Here is a 16,259-nt window from a genome sequence, read left to right as displayed (position 1 = left end):
GCTGCTTATGTTGTGTTTTCAGAAGACATAGCAAGTCATGCTATTTGAATTGCAGGCTCCATGGGGACAGAGATTTGGCTACTTTGTGCTTATTAAGCTCTTGCTCTTAATTGTGGCCACAGTAATACCTTTTGTGATTTTGGCACAAAATTTCCAGTGGTACTGAAAGTGACGGATCCCCTCCGGCCCTCTGGAATATCCCCAGCGCTACCCACCCAATATCCTGCAACTAATCTATCCATTCAACCAAGTGCAAATAAATCATATTCGATAAATCAATTAGAATAATTGGGAGCCAGTGGAGTGAGTTCTTCCCTGGCTGCCCAGCGCCTCTTTTGGTAGCCGCGCGTGCGAAGCGGAATTCCCACGGGGCGCCCCAGCCCGTTGCGAAAAGGCAGCGCAGCGCCGGACGAGCGCTTTGCGCTTTGCGCTCACAAAGGAAAGCCTCGGCCAACGCTAGTTTTGAATCAACCAAGTTCCCTCCCAGCCAATGGCGAGCCGGGCTACCCATGACGTCACGGGCAGTCTGGGGAGCTTGCGGGGTTTTCTTGCTTGGCGGAGGAACTGGAGCTGTTTAGGACAGAGCTGGCGGGAAGAGGAGCCGGAGCCAGCGAGGGCGAGAGACGGAGAGCAGAGTGGAGTTCTTGCTTTTTCCTCCCGGCCTGGGACAGCCATGCGCGACTCAAAGGGCTCTGCTCCCCTATAGCGCGCGTCCAGGAGCTCTCCATCACCCCACAAGCTTATGTACATAGGACAGAAAACCATGAGGGTAAGCAGGACTGTTTCTCCGCATCCTCCTTCCGTGCCTCGCTACAGCACTTTTCTAGCAATGCTTGCGTTCTCTGCTGCCTGGTTTGGCCACTTCCCCGCCACCTCCTCCCCGCTGCCCATAAGGGATCGTAAATTAAGGTCTGCACCCGAGCGAGAGTGTGGCGTCTTTGCTAAGCGGGCATCAGAACACACGCGCCAGGTACAAGCAGTGTGGAAAAGTCATATCTGGGACGGCGTACAAGTCTTGGTGATGCGTTACGGTTCATGCATTAGAAGTTGGTGCGTTCTTTCTCTCGCTCTCTCCCTCTCCCCTCTTTGAGGGATTCCTTCAAAATCAAATAATGATAGCTTCAAAAAGCGTATTGCGGTTTGGTTTAGTCTCTGGCTGCCGCCGTTGACCTCTCCTTGGGCAGACTTCCCAGTACATGTGCTGGTGAGAGCCCTCAATCGGAGTGGTTTGACCGACAGAGAAGATCGCAGCAAATGCCTTCTTCGAGCTGGGTGCAAGCATGGAGCAAGGGACAGGCGTCACGAGCGCGGGTGACTTTTCGCTTCGACATGGTTAAGTGCGTGAAGCTTGTAAACAGAGCCACTTGGCGCTCTCGGCGCGCCAAAGCAAAGATACCATCGCGCTCTCGCTTTCATGCGTACGCACACCCACACGCGCACGGTTTGCTACTGATTTCATGTTTCTCCCCTGCTCCCACTCCAATAGCTCTGAGCGGTTCACAACAGCCTCACTTTGAACTAGAGGGAGACTATGGAGGATCGGCTGTCGGGTGTTTTTCTCCTTTCTTCCGGGGTCCCTCTGGTACGCTGCGCCGCTTAACGACCCGGGGTTGTGGATTTCTGGGCCCCTGCTGGTCCGTGAGGCCAGATTAGGGGCAGGGACTGGCTGGACGATTAAGCCAGGTGATAGACGGGCAAAGTAGGGTCCCGCAAATGTTTCCCGCACAGTTCCTGCGAGCCCCAGGCAGTAGGAGCGCTCAGGGATTAGGGGAAGCGTGGTCCAAAGCCTCTGGGGGAATATCAAGTTGCCCAGCCCTGGAGGAGGTGTTCCCAGGAAAGGGGGAAAAACAGACATGGAGTGGTGGAGTCTCTGTGCCTAAGCAGTGCCCGCCATGTACACAGGCATGGGCTTGCAGTTTAGGGACAAAGAGTTTTTTTGCTTGTGTTACTTTACAAGGCACTGTGTATGTTGATAAATGAAACATGCAGCTGGGGTTCTCAAAGCTTTGGAAGCACTTCCTGGATAGTGACTGCAGTACAGTGGACGGTGTGTTAGTTCTGGACTAGGAAAACAACAAGTTTCCATCCTGTCCTAGCCGTGCTTCTGGAGTTTGTGTGGGCAGTCACTGTATTTCTCACCTGGGAGAGGTTGTGTGAAAAGAAAATGTGGTGTATGGATCTCTGAGCCCCTTGGGTGGAGGCCTGGCTACGAATCTAATGAATTTACCTGTTAAGGCAGCCATCCCCAGCCTGGTGCACTCCAGATATTTGGGGCTGCAGCCCCCACATGGCTTGCCATTGGTCAGGCTGGCTAGGGCTGATAGGAACTGAAGTCCAAAACATCTGTAGGGTTCCAAGCTGAGGAATTAAGGGATTCCACAGGCACTAGAGTGGTGCAGCTTAAAGCTAAGCAGCCGATGCCTTTGAGATGTACAGGATTAGGCATTTGACAACCTGACAGAGGAAAAAGTGGTTTTCTGTCTTCTGGTGTGAAGAAACGAATCCCATTTAGATAGGTGAGTGCAGGAACTGTTCAAGTGGAGTGACAGGGTTGGATCCTCCTTGCTGTATGTACTGAATAGGCAGAGACAGAGGAGCTGCAGTGAAGTATGAAAGGGTGGGGGGGGGGTCCAGTACTAAAGCTGAAACTATAGGGCTTCTCTATTCAGTCAGGAACCCTACTCACCCCTGCTCCGCAGTCACAGAGTGGTTCTGCCAAACCAGGCATAGCCGTATGACTGTGTAAACATTGCAGCTGGTTTGCATGGCAGATTACGATTGTGCTACTCCCACACCTGCACCTGTTCGGGACAACTTTAGCAAAAGCAGGCGCCTATGCCGTTTGTGGATTGCGCATGCTCAGGGGCCACAACATGCCTGGTATTTGCTGGGGATGGAACGGAGCATCTTGGCAGAGGGCATGGCTGGCTGCCATGATAGGAGCGCTGCAAAGTCTTGTTGCAGACTCCACTGGTCTCACTTCGTGGCTGTCTCTGGGTGTTGAGGCAGTGGCTCCTGTTGGTGAATTAAGCACGCTGATCAAAAGAATGTTTGTGTTTTCTGTCTTAAAATTGCCAGCCTGGGTCATTGCACAACCCTGAGTTCCAGTCCTGTGGAGAGAGGAAGATCTTTTCCCCATTCTGTAAGTTGCAGTTTGGGTGTGCAGCTAGATGTGAAGCCTGACAGTATGCACTCAGCGGCTCCTTAAAACGCATGGCTGTGTGCACCTTAAAAGGAAGGAGTAAACTCGGAGACGATTTGCATAATTATCAGAAGCAAGCCGCCTTCTCTGCCATTCCGTCCCATCCTCCCAAAGGAGCAGCCCTTTTGTCAAGCGGCTGCACACTTCTGCGATGCTGCCTTGTGACCAAATTTGTGACTACCACAGAACATTGCCGAGGAAGTGCTTCTGCACAGAATCGCCCTGTTCCATTTCCTAATTATAAGCCAATTAAACACTGTACATTCTGTCTCCTGTCCCAGTTCACATGAGTCACTTCAAAACGTTTAAATGACAAACATGTGAGAGCTGTGCTGAAGTTCAGTATTAGGGACATTCCATGTTCTAACTTGTAAACAGCCATGAGGGACTTGGGCCTGCGAGCTGAGCAGGCGGGATGCTATTTTTATTTCTATTTTTGTTCCAGTACCATTTCTTAGCCTAGAGAAGCTCCCCAAAAGCTGTGTAAATGTGCAGGATGGGTTTCCAAGATGCTGCTGTCGAAGGAGCCAGAGTGCTGGCCTGCATCTAACTATGCAGCAGAGGACTGTGTTCCCACTTCTTATTATTGCTATTATATTCTATTTATATCCTGATGTTTTTCCTCTTGTGAAGAACCCACAGTGGCTCCATTTTATCTGCACAACAACCCTGTGAAGTGGGTTAGGCCAAGAACAAAGGACTGGCCAATAGTCATCCAGTGAGTTTCATGGTCAAGTGGGGACTGGAACCCAGATCCCCAGTCTGGTGCTCCATCTACCACACCACGCAGGGCATTTCAGGGTGCCTAGGAAAGGGGAATGAAATAGGCCAGAGAACCAGTGGAAAGTGAAAGCTGCAGATGACAGGGCTGCGAGGGCAGAGGCGACTGCGAGCAATACATGCAAAGAATAGAAATCCCATATCAATTGGCAATAAGGAGCCATCCCTTTGGCAGTCATCCTTGAGTATTTAAGTATTTCAGGAAGCACGTCTTGCAGCCATTCCCTGGTTCACAGCAAGAGTTCCACAAAAAAAGCTGTACTATGCATAGCTGGCCCTCAGGTGTTCCCCCAGGGAGGCAAAAAGCCCACCTCAGTCTTCATGGCAAGAAGAACAATGTCGCCAGAACTGCTTTTGATTCTTTCTTTCTTTCTTTGTTTCAAACACTGCCTGGCTGTCCCAGTCCTCAGTGTTTTGCTACCTGTGGACAAGATGGCATCAGCAACACACCTTCTGTGTTCCAGAAGCCCATTTGCACAGTGGGTAGATGTTGTGATGCACCCAACAGGTGTGCTTTCAGCCACTTCTAGAACAGTTCATGGGAGAGAGTACTGGGCAAACAGACTAAGAAGGACAGACATGCTGGACTGACATGTGGGTAGGAGAGACTGGTTTCCCATGAACTGTCCATCTCAACAACTTGGGATGGGCTCATTACAGCCTTCCCCAAGTGATGTCCTCAGAAGGACATGGAATAATCAGTTCAAGTTGCAACAACCCAGATTCAGGCTGGACATCAGGAAAAGCTTCCTCACTGTCAGAGCAACACGACAGTGGAACCAGCTGCTGGAGAGGTGGTGGGCTCTCCCACACTAGAGATATTCAAGAAGAAACTGGGCAGCCATCTGAGTGGGATAGTGTAACGTGGTGTCCTGCAACGGCAGGGGGTTGGACCCGATGGCCTTCATGGCCCCTTCCACTCTACTGTTCTCTGATTCTTGTGAGATATGACCAACCGTGAACTGGAGCCGTGGGCCCAGTTCTGCTTCCAGGTTTTGGGGGACCTTGAGACAAAATGCTTCTGTGGAACCTTCTTTGAGGTAGTTCATCATCTCCTACAGTCACAGACTGGGCTCCCTCCAGGCCTAGTCTTCACCAGTGCCCAAAGGAGGGTGGAAGGCAAGAGAAGAAAGTGAGCCCATCTTCTCACCCTTCTCACCGGCTGCATATTCAGAGGAGGTGAAAGTGCAGACAGTTACAGCAAGAAGAGCCAAGCCAAAGGTTGTGGACATGGACACTCTACAAGTACTTGAAAGGCTGTCACGAAGAGGAAGGACAGGGCCTCTTCTCAATCATTCCAGAGTGCAGGATGCGGAATAATGAGCTCAAGTTACAGGAAGCCAGATTCTGGCTAGATATCAGGGAAATTTTCCTGACTGTTAGAGCAGTACAGCAACGGAACCAATGCCCTAGGGAGATGGTGGGCACTTCCACACATTCAGGATGCAGCTGGACAGCCATCTGAGAGGGATGGCTTGACTTGGAGTCCTGCGCTGAGCAGGGGGCTGGACCTGATTGCCCCTTCCAACTCTACTCTTCTGTGATTTTTCCAACAATGTCATTGCACAATCAAAACCCAACAATGCCCAACGCTGAAGGACCATTGTCTTTCTGGAACCTTATGAATTGAAGCCCACTCTAGAATTACATGCAGGTATTTAAACTTGATACAACTCTGTCCTGCCAAGCTTCTCATTGGTGGGCTTTTTTATTTTGCATGTGTTCTGTTTTTTAGCAGATCTTTTAATGGTGCGATAGGGAGCCTTATGAATAATTAGGATTATTGGGTTTTTCTTGGTATTCTTGAACATTGCCCTTGACTTTTAGTAATGACTAGAAGTTGAAGTAGAAGTGTGTATTTAAATGTGCAGTGACTTAGGTGTGCTTTTCTGTAAGAATTCGCCCTCTAGCTATGCTGGCTGCTTTTCATCCTTTTATTGTGGGACCTAAAAATGAAATGTTATAATAATGGCATAGAAATGTTATAATAATAGTAATAATAATAATAATAATAATAACAACAATAATAATAATAATAACAACACCATCCTGCCGGCCAGTGCGCAAGGTAAGATTAAGAATGTGTACTTATTTTTTTTAATGCAGTGTTTCAGGCGCGCTTGTGCAAGCTCACCTTCCAAAGTTCACTTGACATTCACTCAAATGTTGAGCACAAATACGCAGCCTGATCCAATGACACCTAATGACATGCCAATGGAACATGAGCTCCAGCATGTGTGTTGCTGCTGAGAAAGCCACACGGGTGCATTAAAAAGCCCTTGCCAATGGCTCGCTCACTCACCCCACTTCCATTTTTTCCTCCACTTCTTCAGGAAACTATGCCCCAGACGCCAGTATTTTCCACCATGCTTGGTTCCGGATGTAGCGGGCAGGTGCAGCCAGACACGGGAGAGAGGAGTGGCGATCCCGTTTATCAGGATGGCAGTCTCATCTCCGGCTCACTGGAGGTCCTCATCGAGCGCCTGCTGCCCACCACAGAATATTACCCAGATGTAAGTAGACAATTGTGGTCTTGCTTGTGTCTTGCCAGAGGCCCCCAAGAGATGAGCAGTTGTTGATTGTTGAGGGGAGTCATGAATTTGTCCTTGCTTGACCCCCTTTCCTTTTATGTCTGGTATTTATAGACAGCAAGAATACCCTGCTTTGGGGGGAGATTTTTCATTTGTGTGTTTCATTGAAGCATCTCTGTAGCACAGACTTAGACTGGTGGATCCATCTTCTCTCTCCAGAAGAGAGATGTTATTTGTGGGGATGAAGATCTCTGACAGGGCGTTCTTAGCAGTCCTCAGCATCACAGAGAGGAAGATCAAGATCTCTTCTTGCTGATGCCAGAGTGTAGGACATGGAATAATCAATTCAAGTTGTGACAACCCAGATCCAGGCTGGACATCAGGAAGAGCTTCCTCACTGCCAGAGCAATACGACAGTGGAACAGCTGCCTAGAGAGGTGGTGGGCTCTCCCACACTGGAGGCATTCAGAGAGAAGCTGGACAGTCATCTGAGTGGGATGGTGTAACATGGTGTCCCGCAACAGCAGGGGGTTGGACTCAATGGCCTTCATGGCCCCTTGCAACTCTATCATTCTAGGATTCAATCATAATTTGGGGGAAACCATGCCACTACAAATGTAGAAAACCAGTATGGGCTCGCACTGAAGAAAGCAGCTACAGTAAGGGGTGGTTGATTGGTGGGTGAGTTATTAGCTTTTTTCATTGGTGGTCAGATCTTCCTAAATGAGGGTTAGTAGATGCTGCATTTTGACATTTGAAGTTTACAGTGTTTCAATTTGGATGGTGAAAATGGGATTGTAACCCTGAGTCAACCACGGCACTTAGCTGGCAACTTTGGGCCAGTCATTGTCTCTCAGCAGCTTCATCTAATCGTTATGAGGATAAACTTTGCCACACCAATATATATATATACGATAGATAAGTCAACAATATTGGGGAACTGTATTCCAATAACAGTATAGGTGCTGATTTGTTGCAGCTGATGTTTTTAAAATGCATTTTCTGTGCAGCATGGAACTGATAGACGTTCTGAGAATTTAGTTATGCCGCATGCTAACCACAGTATCTCCAAGTGATTCGTTCATGAATGCCACTGTGCAGAAATGGAGCTTATCTCACAAAAAGCTGAACGTATCTTCATCCAAAATATGTTGGAAACTTGGGATGTGGCTTAGCAGGGGATAAAGCATCTTTGTGTTCTACGTTTGACTGTTAAGGATGTTTAAAATGGCACTTTACTCCTTGCAGGCCAGAGGCTGAATCTGTATATAAACCACTATAACTTTCTAGGCAGGCTAAGGAAGAAAATAAATGGAAAGCTTCATTTTGAAATAGCAAGAATTTTTGTCAGTCATGCTGGGGAGTGGAAGAAAAGGGAGGTGGGGAAGGAGAAAGACAGAGTTACGTGCCATTCCACAGAGGCTTGTTTGCATGCAAGGGTTTGTTTTGCATACAGGGAAATATGTGTGCTCACAAGACGACAGCTTTCTGGAGGTTAGGAATGGAATGTACTTTACAGCAACCCGTGATGTCCATTGCAAGCAATCTTTTCTGCAAATATTCAAAGTGTTTCAGATGGAGCAGCATGAACTGAAGGGAAAAATATTTTTCCTCCTTTTCCAGTAGATCCACATTCTTGGTCTTTAAGTAACAGTTACTATTTTAGTCCTGTCTTTTACTCTCTTCCCTCCTCTAATTCAACATGTCTCTTAGCAACAAGTTTAGGAGCTATAGGAATCCACTTAAATCTTTCCAATTTTAGCTCTTCAAATCGCCTCCTTTGGTACCATCTTAGGGAGCTCTAAAGGTTTCTGGGATTCCCCCCCCCCCCTTTCCCAAATCCCTGTTGGCTTCTGGAAAAATGATGGGCATAATTTCCAGACCCAAAGTTAAAGACGTTCCCTTGCTTGGACAATTACTGCAGCTGGTAAAGTGTTGCTAAAATCACAAAAATCATGGCAACCACATCCATAGCTTCTGGGTGTGTGCTGGTTTACACAAATGATACTCCATATGAATGGGGCCTACGGATTGGCAGAGATCACACCCCTGAAGTGACTCTGGGTCTAAGTGTTGGGCCTTTTGATCAGCAGCCTTGTAGGACCATGTTCTGAGCACCCCACATTGTTGCCAAGGGATGAATGTTTCCCCCCTTAAAAAACTTCACACCTTTGTAAAATCTAGTCTGATAGGAGAAAGCATTCTAGGATTTGCTGGACTCAGTTGCTTTCTTCACAAACAATGCTGCATATTGTTTGTTTTTATATGGGACAACCATTTGTACCTGCAATACAAGGATGGTCTAGCAACATTTATTTGTTTATGCAAGTTTTTATTTATTTGTTTGCCTGTTTGTTATACGTATATCCTATCTGATTTGTTCCAAGGAGCTCAAGGTAGCTTATATCATTCTCCTTCTCCTCTCAATCTTATATTCACAAGAAGAAGAGTCGGTTAGGCTGAGAATCTGGGACTGGTCCAAAGTCACCCAGTGGGCTCCATGACCGAGTGGGGCCTAGACCCCCTGAGTCCCAGTCCCACACTCTTAACCACTACACCACACTGTCTCTCAAGCCTTTCATTCTAAAATAATCCCAAAGTGGGATTCAGCCAATACAATATAATGGAATCATACAGGAATGATGCCTCTACCCAAGAACAGCAATTAAACAGGAAAACAGACACGCAGATAACAAACAGTTTACAGAATGCAGGAAAACGCATTCATACAAAAACCTGGGTGAGCAAATTGGGACTTTAGTTAGTGCTGAAGGTAAAAGACTGGGTACAAACCCTCTAAGAGGTTCCACAGTTGGGGTGTAAGCATTGCTGTGAAGCAAACTCCTGGCTAACAGCACCCTAATGAGGCCCTCTACTTAATATCCAGCTAGGTTATTAAGGATCAATAAGGATAGGCTGTTAAGAAGAGGCACTCCAGGTCCTAAGCTGCCTAAGGCTTTTTCTTCCTGCAAACCCCGTTCTTGCTTCTTGGCTGAAGATGCACTTGAAAATATGATGTGCAACCTATTTTAAGAAACAAAACGTTATGACTTGTTTTTAAGAGGCTCCAAATCATTTTTCAGCTCTTACCATTTCTAAGGTTATCCATCGACGTTTTTCAAAGGCTGACTCACATTTGGCCCTTTTAAGGGCAGCCTGCTTAAGAGGCATGCGGGACGTTAAGCGCCCTCCCTGCGGAATGCGTGTCTGCATTCAAATTCTGTTCATCACAGGCCACGAAAATAGCCCTTCCTCTGATTCTCTCCAGTACACCATGTGCAGCTTTACTCTCTGGACAGATTGTCCAGCCCTGAGCTGGTCTCAAAGTGTAAGCACTGTGTGCAGTCCCTCTGTGGATGGGGCTCCAGCACTGCGTATGTACTGGGGCTTTAGGGACACAAACCGTGGAAGAGGCCGGCAAAGTGGGTGGGGTGGCTGCTGATTGGCCAGCTGCCCTGTTCTCCCATGACCACAGCTTTGTTCTCCGGCATCTTTCAGCAGCTTGCTGGAAGGAGCTGGGAAAATGGGAGCGGAGATCCCGGAGGATCGGGCTGCACAGGACATGGACGAGGAGACAAAGTTGTCCTGAGCTGTCCTTTGACACATGGGGAAGGTGACTGAGAGGGAGGAAGCCGAGGGGGAAACAAACCGGGAGAGAAGGGGGAATCAGAAGCGTCGTGCCAGTTTTCCGTGAAGCTTCTGCATCCATGTCTCACTGGGCATCCTGTTGGCCATGGTGCAAATAACGATGGATGGGAAAGGCATTTGATCCAAGTGAGCAAGAGTCCGCTTATGTTCCTAAGGAAGTGAGAATTGGGGATAGACTGAGGAGCACCGAGCTGGTAGAGAAATTGTTTGAGAGGAGTTGGTGTTTGGGGTGAAGTCCTTCTGGTATCCAGTAGACTGCCTCTTGGGCACGCTGCACCTCGCTCAGTCTCCCTGTGAAACAGCTGCTCCCTTGCAGAAGCAAATGGACGAGCAGAGGGGTGGTTTGAGCTTTGAGGCCTCGTGCTCAGATGCCACTTCTTCCAGCTTACACTTATTTGTGATGTTGGGCTGATCTCTCCAAGGGTCTGCACAGAATCCAGAGCCACCAGTCAGACGCCTTAGGTAAGCTTGCGAGCACAAACAGCAGCCACAGCCTTCCTCTTTGGCTTGTTCCAAGCAACTCACATTTGAGACTATACTTGTGGCTGAACCTGAGCTGTTCCATTTCACTATGGAGGAGGAGGTTCTGGCAGAGCTTCTGGTGAATGGGACTGTGGTGTGAATGGGCTATGGCATGAAGGGAGGAGCTTCTGATGGGTGGAACTATAGTATGAATAGCCAGGGGAAAAGGCAGCAGCCCAAATTCTTGGAGGCACCACCTTTCCCCTGCAAATCACAGTGGAGATGGGACAGGGAAATCTTTGGAATCAGAGCTATATAGGGAGCAGACAAAGGATGCTAGGTCCCCACTTGCCTATTCAGAGAGAGGCTAGGTTCTCCAGGGGTTACGAACAAACAAAGAAACAAACTCCTGACAGCCACATCCAGAGTATCAACAGCATCAATAATCTGCATGCAACTTTGCGGGTGTGGCATAATTTGCAACAGTGCGTGGGTGTGCATTGCTTTTAGGCAGTGTGGAAGCTGGCATAGAGTTACAAGAGTGGGCTTGGTTCTTCTTAATTTTGTAGGCTTCTGGAGCAACGCTTTTCAAGCTGCCTGCTTGCAGCACTTCACGCTGCGGGTGGATGTGTGTGCATACATGTCTGAACTCTCTTGCCCCTGCTTCTGGAGGTGACACACTGTATTTCTTTAGAAAGGTTAAGCCAATGCCCTCTCATCAGTTTAATCCACTTTCTGCCTTTTCTCAGGGGGGATCCACTAAGAGGGCATGCGTTGCTTCTTTCTCCAAGGAATGCACCAGCTCACCATGCACGGAGGAGGCCCCCCTTAAAAATATCCCCACATAAAAACCCCCATGCACATGGAAGCTAACATATTAAGGAAGGCAAGCTGGACTTTGATACAGGGGTGTCTTCCAGCCATTACTCCCTAGCCTGCCTTCTGAATTGCTGCAGTTCAGAAATGTACTAGATCTGTGGATTTGCTGCTTCTGCCGTTCTTCCAAGCAGATCGCAGTAAAGTTGTAGACTCATGGTTACCTGACCAGGAGAATTTGGCCAAAAGAGAAAGTCTCATCAAGGGCCTGGACCATAAGCTCCTTAGCTGAATGGGAATTTAAGCCTGAATTTCCCATATTCACACCCAACAGCATTCCAGACACTGCCTCGCATTGCTGCCTCAATGCAATGGCTTTGCTTTGAGTAGCACTGAATCCTGCTAACTTTCTAACCTCTTAAGCTTTCTAACCCATTAAGCTGCATGATATTTGCATGCAGGCATGTGTTTTTGATTACAAAAATGTTTGGTTTCCCAAGTATTTCTGCACTCTAGTGCCTGGGACCTGGCCACACATGCTTCTGTGGCCTGCAAACACTCTAAGCGTAAGAAGTCGGGAACATCACATTAGCCATTAATTAATGTCTGTGGAAAACAAAACATATTGGTTTCAGTACAGAACCACGCTAGCAGGAAGTTAGCTCCGACCAATGCAAGCATTCATTGCAATGGCAAAATCCTTACTATGCTGGGTTGTTCTTTTTCAGGCCTCAGATGGTGGTGGGTGGGGGAACATGGGCTTGAAAACTTTTGCACAAAACATGCATGCATCAAGAACATTAGAACGAACATGTCCATGTGACATTGGGCAAAATCATTCTTTGTGTAGATATGAGATCTAAGAATGAGACACCAACTTGTCTTTCAAAGCCATCCAATGTGGCTGCGTTTGAGCAAGTTTATGCTGCCTGAATGTATACTGTAGAACATTTCCCATGTTTTCTGTGCAGTAATAAAAAGAATAATGTAGTTCTTTAGATTAAAAATTAAAAGCACTGATTTCCTTATTAAGCATCGTAGTCTGATGTCTTTGGAAACCTCTCTGATGGTGATAAATATGGATATCAGTGACCTTCTCAGCATTAACAGCCCTGATTATCCGTGTCTGTCATCTCACAGCCTTTGAAGAGCCTGGATTCTGACAGGAGTCAGAACTGCTTTATATCTCCATATCCTGCTTTACACAGACCTAAACTAGAATTAGTGCAGAGGGTGGAACTTTAAGGAATTTCAACACTCCAATAGACTTTGATTCACCTATTGATCATTTCTGTTCCCAAGATGCTGTTCTCTCCACATGAAGCCCAAGGGGTAGAATCCACTCTAAATTCTACTTTGAGTAGTCCTATTAAACTAATGGGATTTAAGCCCCCTTCATTTCCTTGGGTCTTCTCTAGGTAAGACTTAGATTGGGTTGTACCCAATGGCATTTTTCCTGCTAAGTATGAAAATATCATGATTTTCATGATTGGCTACTCTGTTTTTTTGAAGGTTGCATGTTTCACCCCGTTAGCTAAAACAACATGAAGTATTGTGGCCCCTTAAAAGATTTATTGTAACATGAGCATTTGTGGACAGAAGTCCACCTCAATGGCGGCAATAAATTTGCCAGCTTTTAATTAAGATGCCACAGGATTTTTTGCTGGTTTGGTGCAAGTGACTAATGCATTAGCAACTCCTCTGTGTGGTAATAAGTGGGGGAGAGAAAGTGTGAGGTCAAACTAATATATTGTAGTTTTCCCCATCTTGGTGTCTTACAGGTGGAACTAAATCTCCCAGTTGAAATCCAAATTAACTGGAAGGGCTGATGTTGTGGGCAAAGTGATTCAGAGAATCATGTGTTACAATTGGACACATTTACTGAAAGCAGAGCGACATCGGCGTTCAGTCCAACATATAGTTGGTTGTTGAAATAATAACATTAACCCTATGGAGAAGAAACCAGGATCATTTATTAATACCAAAATGCTCAGTTCTACCCCACTCAGTTTTTGAGATCCTTAACAAGTGCAGTACCTGGAAAAAATATTGAAGTTTGCAGCAATCTAAGGTTTTTATGTTCTACCTGCTTATGTGCAAGGAGGACCCATTGAATTCAGTGGGACTTACCTTGGAAAAGATGTGCATAGGATTGCACTGCAAAACACAATGCTATTTTTAAAAACTGGATTCTAAATCATAGCATATTTAAACTATTTAGAGAATTAATACACTGTCAAGTTTGTGAGGTCCAGTTCTAAACATGGCCATTTCCAGCTGGAAGAAAAATTCAGGATCCTTGGGTGCATACCAGCAAACTGCTCATGAAATGAGTCAATAGATACTGTTTCTGCAAAGTTCTCGTTCACTCCTATGGGACTCATGCCCGAGAATCTCCTGCTGGATTTTCATCTACAGCTTTTAATCAGAAGTTTGAAGGTTATGCAAATGTTCATTAACCATCTTATGAAATCCTTGCAAGAGGCCTGAACTAAAAACTGGGGACAGAAGAATGCACAGACATTTTTAAAAACTGAAAAAAGACAACAACATATGTGAAAGGGCAGTGTGGCTTTGGTTTGGTAAGGACGTACCGAAGCTTTTTGTGAGTAAAAAAAACAAATTAACAGGAAATGTCAAAAAGCAAGTCAGTAAATGTGGCAGAACTGAAAAAAGTGCCTTTTTGTCCCATTTTATTCTTCCACTGATTATAGCTCCTTGTGTAGATTTTCTGTGACATTTTGAGACAACAAATACTTTGGGAACCTAACAATAAGGGGACCATTAAGAGCCTCTCCAAAGTAACACACTTTCTCTTTTCTTCTCTTTGCACTGACTGGAAATGGATGGGAAATGGCTTCTTCCTGAAAGGAAAGCAATAACAGCCTGCTACATGGTATAAAGGATAAGAGGGTTGGATTTTGGTGGCAGTTCTGGATGAGTCATGAAGTTCACTGGGTAACTTTGGGCCGGACACTCTATTTATTTATTATTATTATTATTATTATTATTATTATTATTATTTTATTTTATTTTATTTTATTTTATTTAAAGTTTTTATTTGCCATCCCCATTGCTACATAGCCTTGGGATGGCTCACAACGACAAGCTTGATATATTTCAGCTTGATATATTAAGTGGCTGATGGGATAACATGGGATTAAATTACACACGCCATACAGAGGCTGCAGATGATGAAACTGTCAGAAACTCCCACAATGATGCAAGAGGAATTCGCACCCCTGGCTCAGAAAGGAGCCTTCCCGAATCTCAGCTCCCAGAATCCTGCAGTGAGCAAAAACTGGAAGAACAGTGTCCTCTGGACTGTACCCCTTCTCCCTGCACCCAATGCAGGTGCTGATTTTTTCTTTTAAGAATATTATTTTTAAAGGCTACAAAACTCCCAAAAGGTCAGCATTAACTTATTTGGAAATAAGCTAAATTTAACCTTTGGAACATTCTGCATACCTTTGAAAAAAATAATAATGGGGTTCAGAGGAGACACACAATGCTCTGAGAGACACGCAATGTTCTGAGAGACTTCCTTGCATCCTCTCATTGCAAGCAATACTCGAAAGATTCTCCAGTTCCATTTTTTGCATGTTTTCTGGTGTCTGTGTCCAAAATTCAGTTTTCTCCTGATCTAGTCTAGCACTACAGCAACTTGGAGGAAAGAATTCACAACCACTGTGCATTTCTTCTGAAACTACAGAAGGGGGCAAAATAAATATCCACTGAGTATCTTATTGAGGGTTTGACTGTGGGACCAGAAGAAGAACAAATCCTCATTCACTGAAATTTGAGGAGTCAGAGAGGGCATCACGTGTGAGGTCTGGTGAATGGGGAGTTTATGGCTTTGCTGAGCAAAGGCATGGGCTCCCAGGATCCAGCAATTTAGAAGAGATTCTTCAGGAATTATTCTGTTAATGATTCTCATCTGTACTATGAGAAAGTTTAGTTTAACTTCTCCAAAACCTGCTCAGCTAAACCTTCCCACAATCACTTTCATGCCCTTATATTACATTAGAAGTTACTTTCCAGGAATGTAGTAACAGCCTCCCACAACATAATTCTGTGCATACCGACTTAGAACTAAAGCCCATAGCGTTCAGTACGGTTTACTCCCAAGTAAGTGTACATAGCACCATAGCCTTAGTATTGTTACATTTTCATAAAGATTCAGGATTGATAAATCCTGTTCTTCTTAGGAGAGAAGCACATACTGACTGTAAGGAATAAAGATTTAGGACTTATTTATATTGGCTGCAACCCTAAACTAGAAGCACACCTTATTCCTGTTGATGGAGTCTGGTTCACACAAGTGTGTACAGCATCTGATGGCCCTACAAGTATGGTGAAACCTTGGAAGAACTAACACCACCAACAGAAACCTGATTACGTATCTTTTTCTGGCATTTAGCATATGCAAATACACATATTCAGAAGTTTAGTAATTTTGGATGGTAGTTAGCAATGTGATCTCATGGGTGGAGTGCTTAGAAGAAGCCCATTGTCGGAGCGTATCTTTCTGAAACGTATCCCCTGTTCATGTGGCCCATTTCGCTTCTCTCCCCACACCTCATTTCTCCCATGCAGAGGACGTATATCTTCACCTTCTTACTGAGCTCCCGAGTCTTCATTCATCCCCATGAGCTCCTGGCAAAAGTGGGGCAAATCTGCCTGAAGCAGAAGCAGCAATTAGAAACTGTCGTTGAAGCAGACAAGGTAGGTGGCGAAGCTTTCCCTGGCTTTACCCACAGTGTACCTTCTTCCTTCCCAACCTGAAACCTGGAAGTTACTGTGCAGCACGTTCTTCTGAC

The 16,259-nt window shown here is 45.9% G+C and overlaps 1 protein-coding gene across 2 annotated transcripts in view; it reads left to right on the top strand.

The window, feature by feature from the left end:
• Window positions 1-536: 536 nt before the first annotated feature.
• RASGEF1A (RasGEF domain family member 1A) overlaps window positions 537-16,259 on the top strand; it is a 41,327-nt gene continuing 25,604 nt past the window's right edge. The window contains exons 1-3 of one of the 2 annotated variants that reach the window (XM_044420316.1): window positions 537-769; window positions 6,316-6,495; window positions 16,036-16,164. In XM_044420316.1, the coding sequence (XP_044276251.1) occupies window positions 743-769; window positions 6,316-6,495; window positions 16,036-16,164 (336 nt within the window). In that variant the 5' untranslated portion in view covers window positions 537-742. Of the gene's footprint in view, window positions 770-6,315; window positions 6,496-13,220; window positions 16,165-16,259 lie in introns of both variants that reach the window. The other variant, XM_044420317.1, reaches the window with a different exon arrangement.

The sequence above is a fragment of the Varanus komodoensis genome, unplaced genomic scaffold (assembly GCF_004798865.1).
Source record: "Varanus komodoensis strain SLA01 unplaced genomic scaffold, ASM479886v1 scaffold11, whole genome shotgun sequence".
Lineage (NCBI taxonomy): Eukaryota > Metazoa > Chordata > Lepidosauria > Squamata > Varanidae > Varanus > Varanus komodoensis.
Note: the sequence above shows the minus strand (reverse complement) of the source record. Positions and strands in the feature narration are given on the sequence as shown.